Raw genomic sequence first — 15,876 nt, forward strand, 5'->3', positions numbered from 1 at the left:
CCGCCGCACGGGGTGGCGGGGAAGGGCAAGGCCGAGGGGGCTGCGGCTCCAAGGGCTCGCCCCTGCACTAACGCTGCGTGCGCACCGTTGGCCTTTTCTCAGGGAAAAACGTGCAAAACCAGCATTTATACCTCAAATGCAACCCGAGAGGCACCCAGGGCTTCCTCACGCCTACTAGCGTAGCGCTGGGCCCAGTCAGAGCACGAGCAGGATGACGGTGACTCCCAGCCTGTGCAGGCCTCCCTGGTCTCCTCAGAGGCCCCGGGGCAGCCCCGGCCGCTGGCAGGGAGAGGAGCACTGCTCTCAGGGACCTGTACTCAAGGTCAGCACTCGACTCTAATCCTGCTTCAGTCTAAGGTGTCCAGGAGCAGTGCTTCCCTCAGAGGATCAGGCTTCTGGCAAAATACTAGAGAAAACAAACTTAGCTGATTAGGAGGTGCCAATTACATTAACCACTTTACTTTCTCTTTAGGTTTTAAATTATGCAAGGCCTGCCCTGATTCAAGCTGTTAGGTTTCAGGCCCAGTTAAAACACTCGGAACAAATACTGTGGTTTTTCACACATACATAGCAGGTATGGGAGCCCTCTGACAAAGAGTGCTGAGCAAGTTCTGGGTGCTGTAACACTGGGCCTCCAGCTCTGCCCTTCCCAGAAAATGCAGCCATGGGTTATCACATTTGCAAAAAAAGACACACCAAGCCAAAACTCAGTTTAAAAAGCCACTGCTCAGACCAAGCCCTCCCAAAAGTGAAGTGCCTAGACCAGGTTTCACAGTGTGTTACTGGGAGTTAACTGAGGACCACACATTTTCATAGGGGGAAGAGACTGCCCCCATGCCAGTTTAGAAAGACTTGGGGTAGAAGAAAGGCTTTGATCTACGTCATGGTGCAAGTTTCTGTCAAGAGCTTTTCTCTACTGAGCTTTCACATTAAAGTTTAAGAAAGGCTTTACGGCAAGAGCTTTTTCTTGTTTTACTCCAACAGCTTTTGGCTCCCAGGGTTCTTGGCTTGTGAACAACACTCTTTGCAATGCTAATAGTTATTAATGTGAAGGGCCAAGAAGAAAGGAGGATGCAGAAAAGAGAAAAATTCACCATCTTTTTCCTCTTTCCCCCAGTATGTCTTTGAAGCCCTTCTAAGCACAGAAGAAAGGAATAAAGCAGCAGTCCAAATCATGTGTGAGGCATATGCAGCAGATGTAATGCCTATAAATAAAGCACAAGTGCTCTCACTGTAGACACCCATTTGCAAATAGCTCCCGCACTCTTTTCCAAGCTGCTACTCTCAACTTAGCCCCCACTTAACATGAATCATTGCCAGGCCCACCTATGGCGCAAATCAATACACAATGTTTCTCCTTTATCCCTTACAACCTTTCCTTCTGCTTTACCCTCATTAGCGCTAGATGCTTCAGCTGTAGTATTTACCGTGCCTGATAAAGTGAATCCAACTTGAGAAAGAAGAGACTCAAGCAGATGTCTCAGAACAAGAGCTTCAGTGAAAGTGGGAATTGCTCTCAAAGAAGTCCTCTGAGCACATACTTTAAATTCACAGAGAGCAGAACAGATAAGTAGTACATTGCTATCTAAAAACCAGTGCATCTAGTTTTAAAGTCAGAACTGCAGGCAGTCACTGGTAAAATAAGAGGAACATTTGATCCTTCTGCATTTGTGTATTTGCTCTGTTTGTATGCATGCATGAGAGCAAGTGTCTACCATTAGGCATCAAGTATGGTTAATGGCATCGGTTCCAGAAGGGCAATCTAGAAAATACAGAAAGCAAGTAGGTTAAGCCAAATGCATCGGACAGTTAAAGGGATTCCACAAAATAGCAACCTCCTGTAAACAGCCTACAATGTGTAACAGGTGAGAAAGCAAAGCAGACAACAAGCCTCTGGGCACAAGTGAGTCTCTGCACTAAGGTATGTCCATAGCCTTGTTAACCTGGAAGTGACCAAGCATGCTCAGTACAGATGGACTTCTTGGAAAGTGTTATTTTCAAAACTTTGGCAAATCCAGGCAGGTGAAAAATCTCATTTAGTGGCTTACAACTTGAACGGGAGACAATGTTAGGTTTCTGTTGTTTTCATGGAGCGCTAGGTGCTCATCTGTAACATACTTTCTGGCAGACAAGTTTTAACCATTGTCATTTTTATAGACCACATTAGCTGCCAATATTAAATACCTTATCTCTATCTGGTGTCAAGTCCTGCACCAAGATTTTTTAACTGCTTGATTACGTAAGAGGAGAAGCTGTACCTGATAACAGAACCCAGCCTTACCCTAACATTAGCTCAGTAGATTGGCAGCTAACTCAGACAAGGCATGGTAGTGGTTTTGGTTGTTTTCAAGCCATGATGCAGACATCCTTAGCAAGTGGTAAAGAGGAAAGTAAGACATACAGACAGATCTAGTTTAGCAGACTCCATTTACTGTTTACCAATTATTTTCTCTATAGATCTGTTCAATAAAACAAACTATACTTTGTATAATAGATTACTTCATTGCAGGTATTGCACAGGCTATATTCATCTGGGCACCAGGGAAACAAGATAGCAGGAGGTTACTGTCTTTTTTTAAAAAATAAATCATTTCGCACAATTATACCCAGCACAAGAGAATACTAACCATTTCAAATGGATAATCTCATTTAATATCCACAGTGATCTCATTTCAGCTCTACTGGATTAGAGGATCCAGAGTGTTAGTACTGGACAGGGCATAAGGAAGCCTTCCTCTCTGCAACACACTCCCCTTGGCTATTGGCCTCCAAAGGCATTTAGCGGGTCATCAAATGTGCTCAGTGTCTTGCTTTCAGATTTTGCTTCTGAGGCTGCTTGGGAAGATCTGCTTTTGGGAGTGGGTATCTTGACTTGGCTGCTAGAGAAGATATCATCTAAAGGGGAAGGAAAAAAAAATAGATATTTTAATGTGAAGTGACTGCCAAACAGAAGTAACGTTGTACATAAGAGTCTACAGCACACATCAGTGACTGCCAAGGACATTCTGTGATAAACAAATGTTTTCCTGCTGCTTGCAATTCTAGATGCATTTGTAAGGACATACGTAGGAGCTGTTAGCTGTAAGTCATATTAAGAATATTTTTTCTTCTCAGTAGAGCAGCATAATACTTGTATTTTATAACATGTTCAAGCTCTCATAAGCATTTGAGAAGTGCTAATAAATTAAATCTCCACAATAAATTCCATCATGCAAGTGCCACATCCCTCTTATCTAGAACATTAGCGTGTGAGGAACCTGAGAGGTCCAAGAGCTGTGAGGCTGTTGCCAAAGAAAATCAGAAAAGATAGTACTTGCTAGAGACTACTGTTGCGACATCCACTAGCCATACAAGTGTCTTTGATCTACAGCACAATAAGAACGCAGCATAAATCACTTGAGAACAGAGCACAGCTAAGATGCAAGGAGGCAGACAGCTACAACTGCCATCCTACTATATATTCAAAAAGTCTGTCTACAGTCCTGAATCAAGATATCCCACCACCACCTTCAATACAAGCATTTCCGTTACGAATAAGTAGGACCACAAAGTGGAAAATATCATGTTGCTATTAAGACAGGAGTTCTCTTCTGAAGGATAACAATAGGTATAAATGAAACCCTCCAACCTGGATACCCTGTGCCAGCAGCAGAGCTTACAGACCTGCAGTTCTTGCTGTGGCTAGCACTGGTTGTGTTTAGGACTGTGCTCATAGAAAGAGATGGAGCTGCTACCATACACACGCTGAAGTGTTGCCCTGAGGTTTCCTGGGCACACACAACAGCATATCTCTTCCTATATGCTAAGGTTTTAAATTTAGGATACTCAGATTATGCAGTTGGATTATGAGGGGATTAAAAAAAAATCAAATTACAAGACTAAGAGACGTGGATCACTAGTGATTCACAAGGCCAGTGTAAGTAGCACATAACTGGTCTTGAGTCCCTATTAAGAAAACACAGGTCTTATACAGAGACTAGTCCAGAATATAAAAACTAGTATTTCAGCCTTCAGCATGTCTCCTAACCTTGAGCAGAGGCCAAGTGGCCTATCACGATGTGCTTGCCTTTCTCTTCTCGCTACTTCTTCCACTCCAGCACATGTCAGCTACTGTGCTGATCATAGGGATTACACAGAAATAATCCAGGACAGCATTTCAGCACAAGAGCAGTTTAGAAAGGCAGTAAAACAGAGTAACCCCCTACTGGCATCACTCCAAAGCAAGAAGCTATCACATGGATTGGCTTCACAGCAGAGGGGAAGTACAGTGAGTGCCATAAGCAGTAGAGGTATCACTCCCATTTTATAACAAGGCTTAAGGAATAGGATAGTTTTGGCCATGGAAAACAGTATTTGTCAATGCACAAGAAAGCTCAATCACCATTTTGCAGACATGCAGAGGTGACATCAAGATGTTTGTGTCATCAGCTGTAAGGTCACTGAGGAGGCTAGGAGGATAAAGACCTGAGAAAGAGTTTTTCTAATACTTCCACCACAAGCCTAACACAAATGTAGTAAATAGTGACTAGAAGCTGTGGCAGGACAAAGGAAGGCAGCTTGCTTCCCGAAGCTGCACCCACTTAGTGTTTTATTTGCAGCAGAAAGGACCTCCTAAGACAACAACATACAGCCCTGATAAAATGCTACCATGATCACTTAAGCCAACCCTTAACCTGAAGTGTACGCAAGTGCCAGTTCTACTACTCCACTGCCAGCAGTGCATCCTCACCTTCAGGCATCTTCCCTACACTCCTGTTGGTGTTCTGGAGCTCCATAGCTTTAGGCACTACAAAGCTGCATACCTATGGCTGCGCTACAAAACAGTCAACGCTCTAGAGGAAGATGAGTCTATCAGACACAGGGTGCTGCAGATGCTCTGGGTATCATGATCAGATGTGACATGAAACAACAAGCCTTAGCACCAGAATAGATTTCAAAAGTGGAAGTACAAACAACAGGTTCTGTTGTGGCTAATTTTCCAAGATACTGTCAAGTGGCACTCTACAACTGTTTTTTTCAACATGAAATCTGGATTTTTGTGCTGAAATATTTGAAAGGGATAACTGTTTGGTAAATTTTTTCATTTGCTATAGGCTACATGCAAAAATGTAAATTATTACAATCAGGTATTTTAATCATCCAATACATATTTCAAATACCTTGCCCGCAAATGTTTAAGTCTTATTTTTAACACCAGTTGAGAAGGTTTTGAAATCTCAAGATGTTCGTTCATTCTCTGGCAAGTTTTCTAACACATTTACAGACTTCAACCAGGTCATTCCATCAGGCTGGAATGCTTAACAGCAGTCCAAGCAAAACAAAGATAAGTCACTCAATTCGAATAGTTTAGAAAGAATGAAGACTGACAAGAATCAAAGCTAGAGGAGAAGGGATTTTTTTGTCTTAGAGGAAAAGAAATATAAGCAATCCCAAAGTAGAGCTATAAACATGAATAGCCTGAGAACAGACATAGTTGCAGATCAAATTACTTTCAATACCTCCACTGATGGGAAATAAGAAAGGAGCATGCTTTGCATCATTTCATATTACTATATGCTGCTTTTTCAACAAATTATACAACTTTTGCTGTCAGGTGTAGTATTTGTAAATTGTTCTAGGTATACATGGATGTAAACAAAATCTTTTGGGCTCCAAGGTAGTCAACACAATAGTGAAGATGGGGTGGGAAGACATGCTAATTTCTTCATATCAGTGATTCATCTGAAAGTACAATACAAAAAGCTGTGCAAATGGCAACAGAGACTGTATCTCATGTCAACATGAGATCTCCAGACAAGAGAAGTTTTCCAATTCCCACAGGTGAGAAAATCCCTACAGGAATTAAACTATTCCTCCTCTCGGAAGAATTTTATACACTCTCCTAAATCATTTAAATGCCATGCTAGTTCTACAAATCTAGGAAGTTCTCATCCAAGGTGAAAATCCAAAGATGACCAGAGATTTCAGAGCAGTTGAAAAGTTGAAAGAAAGCAAAGGGTTCTAAAACATCTCCAAGGAATGCGACTCAGGACAATATTATGCGATTAGCAGCCAGATGGTAAACACTTACCCATATCATCATCAAATATGGATTTTTGTTCCACCTTTTTCTTGGTCGTCTTTTCTTTTGGTTTTATGGTGAGATCCGCAAAAATATCAATGTTATCATCAAACAGGTTAGTCTCTGGCATTTTCTCTTTTGCTTTGCTCATTGGTTTAACTGCCTCAGTAGCAAATATATCATCCTTGGAGCAAAGCATAGAGAGATCATCAATACACAACACATTCAAGAGAATAGTCAAATTATCTGTACACAGCAGCTGAGATGTTTAGAAGACTGACAGCCTTGGACTTCTCAAACCTGAGGAGTTTGCATCCCTTCTCCCCATGGAGGACTCAGCACAAGCACCTTAGTGTGGGACTGTGCACAGGTCAAGTACAGCACACAGAGGCTGCCCAGCCTGCCAACTTTATTTCTTTTTTAAAAGAGTTACTTGAGCTGCTGTGCGTTGAACAGACAGCTAACAGATAAGAACCAAATAACTTATTACTCTGAAAAAGGTCATAAGCATAGGTATGTTGTCACAGCAGCACTTTCTGTGACACGCCTGCTCTGTGTTAAGGCTGCACCTTTTAATCCACTCTTGCCATTAAGGGGGTGAACAGCCAAGGAAAGGGTTTCTATTGCCCAGAAGCAGAGCATGATTGACAGTTTACTTCACTAGCTATCCTGTACACCCCACCCTACTCAGCAGCCTCCATTAAGCCTGTGTCTAAATAGAGGGGTCTGCATAAGGCCTTGGGAATCACAAAGGCCAAGGTGGCAGGCTCAACCATTACCTCAAAGATATCTTGGGCAGTAGGGTCAACAGCTTGCCAGACAGCAGATTTCAACTCCTTTCTTCCAGTTTTCTGACACGTGAAAAGAGAGTCTTCCTCTTCCTCCAAAAACGGTATAGGGCTGCTTTTTGTTGAAGATTTTTTCTGCACAGGCTGGAAGAGATCATTGCTGTCCTGAACACCCAGAACAGACAGATCAGGCTGCTTCTCCCTGCCCTTGATGGGTTTCTTAGCCACACTGTCTGGCATTCCCTCCTTTAAGTTTGATTGTGCAACTGGTCTGGATGTTGAGCTGCTTGCAAAAAGGTCTTCTGATTCAAACAGATCATTCCCTTGATCTGTGGATTCTGAAAGAAGGAGTTTGTTTGTCCCAGCAGGCAAAACACTGCCATGAGCTGGTAGTGACAAGCCAGAAAGCAAGCCATCTTCCTTGGACTCTGCTTCAGTAGCAAGAGGCTCCTTTATGTTCACTACTGCTGACATCTGTTTTGGTAGAGAGAATTGTGTTTCTTTAGCAGTGTCCACCTCCTCACTCTCTTCAGACTCTTGGGCAGCTAGACGGCGGGCCATTCTGCTAGGAGGTCTTCGTTTTCCTGTAACCTTGATTCTGGTCTGCAAGAAAGGAATAAAAGCAGAGCAGGTTTATACAGAAGGAAAAAAAACCCCACACTTCACAGAAGACAAGTTAGGATTCCTGTTATGTTTCCTTGTAGCACTTTGTCCATCTTCACAACACTTATTAAATGCATTACCCATTTCATACTAGCACACTAAACTGAATTAACTACAAGTTCTCCTCAGAGCTCTGGTTTAAGTAACTTAAACAGCTACATGTACATTTAAACAAATGCTCAGTTGGGAGTCTTCAGCAAGGAATGCTGAGCAGACACAGATTTAGGTTATAAGGAGAAGCAGCAGGAACCATTCATCATCAGCTCAGCATCATCCATTCTCCCCATTTTTCAGAAAGCGGAAAGATGCACAAGCAGGACATTCAAGGCTGGAGTAGTTTGCAGCAAGGTTCAGAAAAATAACCCAGGACTTTTGATTTGTTGCCCTATGGTCATTCCACAGCAGATGGAATTGTGGTACAAAAGCAACAGCACGTGCAATTAGAGAGTCACAACACAGGTCAGCAAGCCACTCTAGCCCCTTGGCTTTAGGTAATACCTCAGTCAGCCTGACATCTTGCTAATCCAGGGGCTTCTGCAGTGCGCTTAGTCTGTCCAAGCCATGACTAATTATATTTTCCATTTAATTTCATTTTATGCATAGCCCGCTGCAGTTCATTCCTCTGCTGCTTTTAAAGAAGTTCCCCTGCAAGTTTTCATCATGGCCTCTACCACATCCCACATGGACAGGAGTATCCACACAGGTAAGAAACAGAGCAGTGCAACCTCCTCTTCCCTGTTGTTAATTGTTCTGTTGGAATAGGACAATCTGGATGGATATGCTGCAGCACAGGTTAAAGGAACCATGTACTTTTGTCAGAATCATTGCAGAAGCAGATTTGCCTTCAGAGTGTGGGGCTGTACTGATCAGAGCATGGCTGAAAAACAGGAAGATTATGATGGAAGGGAGATGCACTTGGAAAAAAAAACAAAAAACCTGATCCCTGGTTCATGCAGTGTTCTTTGAAAGGACAGCCAGAATACTGGGTAGGTTGCTTTGTTCCAGCCTTTAGTAAAAAGCGCATTTGGCTGCATGTATTTACAGCTTAAACTCAAACTTGAAAGGTTCAAGAAGCAATGACATGCCAAAATTAAAACATGTAACCTGAGCCACAAAAAACATTCACTATATAGAGATGCTTCTTCTCAGATTAATTCTGTAAACAAACGTGCATCATCACTATGCTAAAATGAACATTCAAGGTTGACCATATGCAGCTACAGGAGCTCTATTTATTCTTTTGCAAGCCTATCTATTTAAAAGTGTTATGATAAAGGGGTTTGTCTGTTGTGCAGGACATACTGCTATTGGAAACAACTATGCCTACGTGATAATGCATTAGTCTGAGGTACAAGCTTCAAACCCATTTGACGCTAAGGGGTCATGTCAACCATTGTGGTGACAGCTGCTGCATCTTCCCAAGTCATTTTTACTGCTCATCTAGTAATGAACAGCCCCAGCAGTGTTAAGGAAAGAAAGAATCAAAGTTAAGAACCTAAGTTATCTTATTCAAATTGCTGCTCTCAGGAAACCCAAGAGATTTATAAAGTCATAAGCACACAGACCAAATCTTAACTACTTGGTTCAAGCTTTATTATTTTTTTTTAAAGAATCCCTAAATCTTTAATTAGAATATGCTTTTTGCAGTCCATAAAGTAAAAGGTACGAATAAAAACCACATGAGTCAGGAGACGGAGATCTGCCATGTCAAAAACTGTAACCCTTTTTTTGTTTTGGTTTTGTGTGGGTTTTTTCTTTAAAAACAAATTTTTTTGTGTGAAAAAGAATTGGGACTGACAGTTCAGGGCAACATGACATTTTTATCCACAAAGGAGGTAAAGGTCAACCTACAGCAGTGATGTGTTCTTGGTATCTTGCCACAGTAGCTGTCCATAATGTATTTTATATGTTTTATAGAGAGATGCCTTTTTTATGGTTTTCTGGATGGTGTCTCCTGGGACAGGACAAGATGTTATGCTAAAATACCTTTAACCTATAGGAAAAACCACTGCATTTGGGGAACGTACACATATAGCTTAAAAAGGCACAGAATTAGGCATATGCATAAGACCCTTACAGAGCTAAGAATGTAGGAGGCTTGACTTTCTCTTCAGTGAGGTTTAATCCAGTGTCCACAGAAGTGACAGGAGATTAGATTTCCACACCTCCATTTAGATTCAGATAGACCACACTGTTAGCAGCACTTGCATACCAAAACACAAATTCCTGCATGAGGACAGACTGTTTTTTTAATCCCCCTTTATATCTTCCTAAATACCAAGGTTACCTTATTGGCACTGTGCAAGGTATCCGCTTGCATAGGCTGATCAAAGCTTACACCTAGTTCTTCATTGTTTCCTGCAGCAGAGGAGGCTTCGCTGTTTTGTACATCCTTGGGCTCATGCAATGGAGTGTCCAGAACTGGCAAGGGGGACTTCATACTAGAGACCTTAGGCATTGCACCAGGTAGTAAGGCTGCAGGGTTAATAGCTAAGTTAGCCTACAAAACAGAAAACAAAAACACACACACAAAAAGAGATCATGTTAATACTGCTCAAGAACAAGCATGGCTCCAGAGAAGCAGCAACTAGTGTATGTAGGCATTCAAGTTCTATAAGTGCCTGGCCTTTCTCACACCTATGCACTTCTGTGTCTCCCACATCCTCTGTCTCACTAAGTCTGTGGAGTGTTTAACACTATTATTCTATATAAAAGCTTCAGGAACAGCATGGCCATGTCAGACCAAACATCTATGTAGCTCAGTATCCTGTCTGAGGATAACAATGGTTCTGACATTAAGATGACACTGTGATATAGACAGTTATTAGTCATTTCATGGCAGAAGAGGGACATAACCAAAATCCCAAACCCCTAAGAGTCTCTGAACATACCTAAAATAGTGCTGAGAAGAATAGCAGGTCAAAGAGGAGCCCACCCTCTGCCCCCCAAACAAAGTAAATAGTGCTGCTCAGAGTCAGGTCTGAAATGGGAGGGGGAAGTAATATTAAACATGCAATACAGAAAAAGTAATAGGAAAATACGCCATCTGAAAAAAAAAAATTAATTGCAAGAGTAAGGTAAGGAAGTAAAAAGATTTTGTTTCAGGGAAAGCCATCAGTGAGGCAAGGAAGATTTTTTTTTTTTTTTTGAAAGTCAAAATGCCAGTAAAGTTAATTACTTGTAGCTCTCCAATCCGAGATGAGGGCTCTTTGGTTTTAATGGGAACAGGACCTGTAGATTTCTGCACAAAATTACACTGGATTAAACAAGTGGACAAGCTGTTATCAACCAGACTGTAGTTTGCATTTTAATACATCTATACAAAGCAGCTCACTGCTTACCAATTTCTTCTGAAGATACCTTGTTATCATCACATTCTACCACCAGAACTACAGTTACTCAATTTTCAGCTTCAATTCCCCACATGCCATACCCCCATCTTCATTATCACATTTCATTCCACCTTCCTTCTACCCATTATTATATTTTGCCATAGTAAACCAACAACTACCATCTTCTCCAGGTCACACACACCACCAGTCAAATCACACTGTGACAACTACCCTCCCTCCTTGCTTATTCCCTCCCTTAAGACTCTCTGAAGCCATGTTGCCAGATAATTATGTAACTAACTTTTCTCTTTGTGACTGGCTATGATAGGGCCACAAATTTCAGTGAAGCCCACATGGATGCTGGGAGGGCTACAGAATTGTACCCTCTTAGCCTGCAAGGAAAAAAACTTCAGAGAAGTGAGTGCTCCTCTATAGAAAGCAGGCCATCAGTGCCAGAAATAAGACTAGACTAATAGAGCAAGAGCAGCTGTTTGGTCTGAAGACTTGCATCAACTCTAGGGCTCAGGGATGAACTAAATCAGCTAAGGTGCTCTTCCCAGAGCTTGCTCTCACAAGTTTGTAGTCTACATGGTTCTCTGAGCTAGGCTCTACTGCTGTTGGTGTGGCTGGGCAGTCAGAGCTCCTTCAGCCAGGCTGAAGGAACTGAGGGGTTTGCAAGGGTTAGGACACTGGTTTGGGCATCTTGATAGCATGACAGAGGAATCCTAGTGTCTGAGGAGATTGTTCCTCACTTAAAGGCATGTGATGTTCAGCTGAACCTCAGACAGGCTGAGATCATTCCTGTACCACACTGTCAGTAGCTACAAAAAAAAAAAAAGGGGGGGGGTGGGGGGGAAGACAAGCCTGGTGCTACACTTCAAGGAATACTTCACCATAAGGGAAGACAGGCTAATTACTAGCCCTACAGACTTGCTCTATGTTCCTCAGCCCATGGGATTAAAAACAACACCCAACTCCCACAATGAAAAGCTAATCTCCTACAGATGGAAATCCAACAAGCAGCTCTGGTGAGGCACAAGCCTGAATTCAGATCCAGACTGCCTCTCTCAGAGATCCTTGGTTCTACAAGATTACAGACAGGAGTAGGAGTCTCGTTTGCTTATCAAAGTCTCCATCATAAGATTCTTAACAGCCACAGATTTGTGCTGCATGCCCCAATCACCTTTCTGAGAAAGCCTATCCTATACTTTAAAGATCACATTCACTCCAGTAGACACTGGCACTTCAGAGTAGAATGAATAACAACCCATTTTCAATCCAACAGGGCCTGAGGTGTACTTCTTCACTGCCTTGTACTTTGCCTTTGTAAGTGTATGGGCAATGAATAAAACACTGTACCAACAGCATTTAAACTTCTTGCTAGTAACAGTGCACCTGCTAATAAGCAGAGACAAGTTTGGCCATGCATTGCCACTTTGCAGCCAGTGAATCCAGGCATTAGTTTTGATCTTTTCAAGAGACTTATTTAAAACAAAATGATACATCCCCTTTTTCTCTGCATGCTGTTCAGGGCGTGAGATTTAAGTACTTGCCTCTGTAGTTACTGCCTTCAGAGCTTCATCTTGTTTGGCACTTAAAGCATTTTGTAGAAGGTTACTGCTCTCCAAGGAAGGACCAGTACTGGCCTTAAGTGTTTTCTTCTCAGCTATTTTCTGAAAGCATTAAGAACACAAGTCAACATGAATGGGGTTAAAAGCATGGTTTGTAGATTAAAAAAAAAAAACACAAAAAAAACACCAACAAAAAAAGCGCAAAGCTTTTTAAAATCTTGCTTCTATCTGAAAAGAAAACTAGCCACATCTTTTGACTCTGCAATGCATAGCAGGCATTGCCTTTTGGCTCTGCAATGCCAAGGGCCTTCCACTCCTCCATTCCTTTAGCCTACCTCAACCTTTGCTGTCTATGCTAATGATAAATAATGAGAGTTTCAATAAACTTCCAAATGCATACATATTTCCTTATGCACAGGACAGCAGGGAAAACAAAAGCACAAAGCTAGCTAAGGAACACTGCTATTTTTATGTTTTCAAGCAAACAGGCTCCATATATAGCTGCCAAGCAGCTAATTACTTAAGACCACCCCTTCCACCGTCCTCAGAGAAACTATTTCCAGGAACTATTGCCAGTTTTCTAGCCTAACTTCCAGCTATAGACATGACAACATGAAAATAGACTAAAGTAAAAGTTGGCTTCAATTTAATTAAGCTAAATACATTTAGAGTAACAGTTTAGAATGCACATTAGGACTTTGACCTCAGACCACCTGTAATGCAGTCTAGTTCATTACTGCAGCTGCTTACCCTCTAAAAACAACCCTGTGATCACAAGGATTTTAATACTGCATTCAAAACCTTAAATCAAACCAACCTGCAGAGACTTTAATTACATAAGTCATAGAGCAAGACTCAGCAGTCATGCATGAACTACAGGGAAGTAATATTAGTAAGTTAATAAAACAATACAAACTCTACTACTCTGACTTCTGCTCAGGTGTGTTCTCTTACACCTCAGCCAGTCCCAGTGGTACACAAAAAGAAAAAGAATCCAATCCTCTCATCCCAGCTTTGGGAGTCCTAATGTATCTGTTTGTTCCCTGTGTCTTCAAGGTCACAATGGCAATTTCTATTCTCTCAAAAAGATTTGAGAAGTCACTTCATTTCTTGTGGGAATACATATTGAGAAAAATCCCTTCCATACACTTCTTCCCAATGTCTTTTATATAAGCCATTTACAGCAAAGGAACAGATACCGGAATGTTCGTTTTAGCAGTACTGAAGAGATCATCCTCATCGTCATCCCCAAAAAGGCCTCCTCCAGATGATGGCTTCAGGATACGGTTTGCAGACTAAAGAGAGAAAGGATAAAGAAAAGATGCATCACAGATCAAAAGCACATCTCCTTCAGCCCAAGATGCTTGAATTGATATTAGCACTTGGTCCTCCCTGGAAATCAGTGACTTCTAAGCTGTGTTCAAACAAGGAACACCAGTAGGCTGCACAGTTCAAAGACTTCTTCAAAGACTGTTTTTAAATAGCAGGTTCAGAGAAGGACTTTGAACTCACCATTGACTTCTTGGGGCTGGCAAAGAGGTCGACGTCTGGATCATTGTCCTTCTGAAGTTTGTGACTGAAGAGGAGCTCTTCGTCTTGAAAGACGCCAGTGCTTTTGGGCCGAGTACTTTTCTCAGAAGCCTGGAAGGAGAGAAGAAAGGTCCACACAGTGAGAAACGCCCTCCTTAAGGAGGTTATTTGCCTAGTGATAAGGCAGATTACAATTCACCTGAGGCTACACTATGACCCTGGTAACAAAAATACAATTTTAACTGCAAGTTATATATTTTTCTTTGACCAAATTTGCAAATTTGTACAAAAACTGACAATGTAAATATTTGTATTCACAGTTCAATTTGATGAGAAGACATTAACCAAAATGCATCTGTGTCTGCTGACCTGAGATCCAGCTGCTACTATTTACCTGTAAAGCTTCCTTAGAAGGAAGGGGAAAGAAAAGAAAAAAAAATAATGCAGTATGTTATCATGAGTGTACAGTAAGGTTTCTATTTCAGGAAGATAAGCCTTTTATGCCTTGAATTTTTCAGCTGAGGCTGCAGGACAGAGAAGTGAGATAAAGAGAATCTGGTTAATTATCTTCCTAAGCTACTTTTTTAAAGAAGAATAAAATAAAATTAAATAAACCACCAAAGTTGAAGGCCTGTAAAGCTATTATTGTTGCTAGATTCCCTGTTCTCCTCCTGTTAAAGCAAAGACACCTCCACAATGAAGAACAGAACACATTGTCTGCCTTTGCCAAGAACTTGTATTTTCAAATTTGCCGGTGGGGGGGACAGTTGACAGTCAAACATATCGCCTTATCAGCCCTCCACTATCTGGCAAACCAACCAATATCAGCTGCTTGAACACCAAAACCAATGCCCTTCTATGATCATGGTCACTGTATGCACCGAGGTCTGACTTTCAAAAGGCAAAGGACCCACTGAATGTCTAGGTAAAGGCCAGTATCCATGTTTCACCACCCAGCTGTCTCTTCAGCACCTACACAAATGAAAGGATGTCTCTTAAGAGCATGACTGAATGTCCAGTAGCATAACATCAGACTTCAAATCCAAGCAGCAGGTGCAGCAGTCATAAGAATAAAGCCCAATTCTCCCCTTTCCAGTCCAGGTATCCAGGAGTCCCAAAGGGCTGCCTACTAAAGCTAGTTTCCAGTATGCCATTTTTGGTCCATACACCCTGTCCTATGATTTTTATTACTGTTCCATTCTCAGCCTCTCTGTGCACCAGCCTTAACTTTATATCAAAAGCCAGGTCACATTTTTAGAGCACTGGAACTGCTGTTTATGCTCAGATACATGAAAACCTAATGCACATCTCAAAGTATCCATACATGAAACTCCTATTACGCTGAGATAAGCAAGGGAAATAGCACCTTTCAGATTTGTCTACCAAAAAGACTAAGTTCCTAAGTTACCTATTCTGATTTTTGCATGAATATGCATTTTAGCACCTTAATCACTTCATGACTGTTATATGCTGACAGCTGAGTGCTTTGAAGGAAAGATTTGAAAGGATTTGTATCTTCCTAAATTCATAGGACAGATGTGGCTTCTTGCAACCATCTTGCAATGTGCCCCACCCCCCAAAAAAACCCAGACACAGCATACATTCACAACAAGTAAATCAGCACTCAAGGTTACAATCTGTTTTTACTTAGAAGCAGCTATAAACAAGGATTTTTCTCAAAGAGCCATCTATTTCATTCAGCTCCAGCGACTTCTGAATAAAGTGTGTTTAGCATTAGGGTTGACAACTTACTTTACATGGTCACATTAAGATGACAAAACTTTGTAGTATACTGTAGTATATGGTATGTACTTTTTGACATGACTTCAAGTTTACAGAAAAAAATTTGGTACACCTGCATCAAGTAGAAACAAGAGCATTGCCATGGATTCAGGATATAGCTGCTGAAGATTCAAAATCTACGTCTTGAT

At 41.5% G+C, this 15,876-nt stretch overlaps 1 protein-coding gene across 6 annotated transcripts in view; it reads right to left on the reverse strand.

Moving 5' to 3' along the window:
• Positions 1–48: 48 nt before the first annotated feature.
• LOC126042444 (WASH complex subunit 2A-like) overlaps positions 49–15,876 on the reverse strand; it is a 40,600-nt gene continuing 24,772 nt past the window's right edge. For 4 of the 6 annotated variants that reach the window (XM_049809525.1, XM_049809527.1, XM_049809524.1 and 1 more), the window contains 8 exons: positions 13,928–14,056; positions 13,615–13,710; positions 12,398–12,517; positions 10,691–10,753; positions 9,800–10,012; positions 6,841–7,452; positions 6,071–6,245; positions 2,411–2,895 (listed from right to left, as the gene is read on the reverse strand). In XM_049809525.1, coding sequence (XP_049665482.1) covers positions 2,759–2,895; positions 6,071–6,245; positions 6,841–7,452; positions 9,800–10,012; positions 10,691–10,753; positions 12,398–12,517; positions 13,615–13,710; positions 13,928–14,056 — 1,545 coding nt within the window. In that variant the 3' untranslated portion in view covers positions 2,411–2,758. Of the gene's footprint in view, positions 1,763–2,410; positions 2,896–6,070; positions 6,246–6,840; positions 7,453–9,799; positions 10,013–10,690; positions 10,754–12,397; positions 12,518–13,614; positions 13,711–13,927; positions 14,057–15,876 lie in introns of those variants that run through there. The other 2 variants (XR_007507157.1, XM_049809526.1) reach the window with 2 other exon arrangements.

This window comes from Accipiter gentilis, chromosome 9, assembly GCF_929443795.1.
Source record: "Accipiter gentilis chromosome 9, bAccGen1.1, whole genome shotgun sequence".
Classification (NCBI taxonomy): domain Eukaryota; kingdom Metazoa; phylum Chordata; class Aves; order Accipitriformes; family Accipitridae; genus Astur; species Astur gentilis.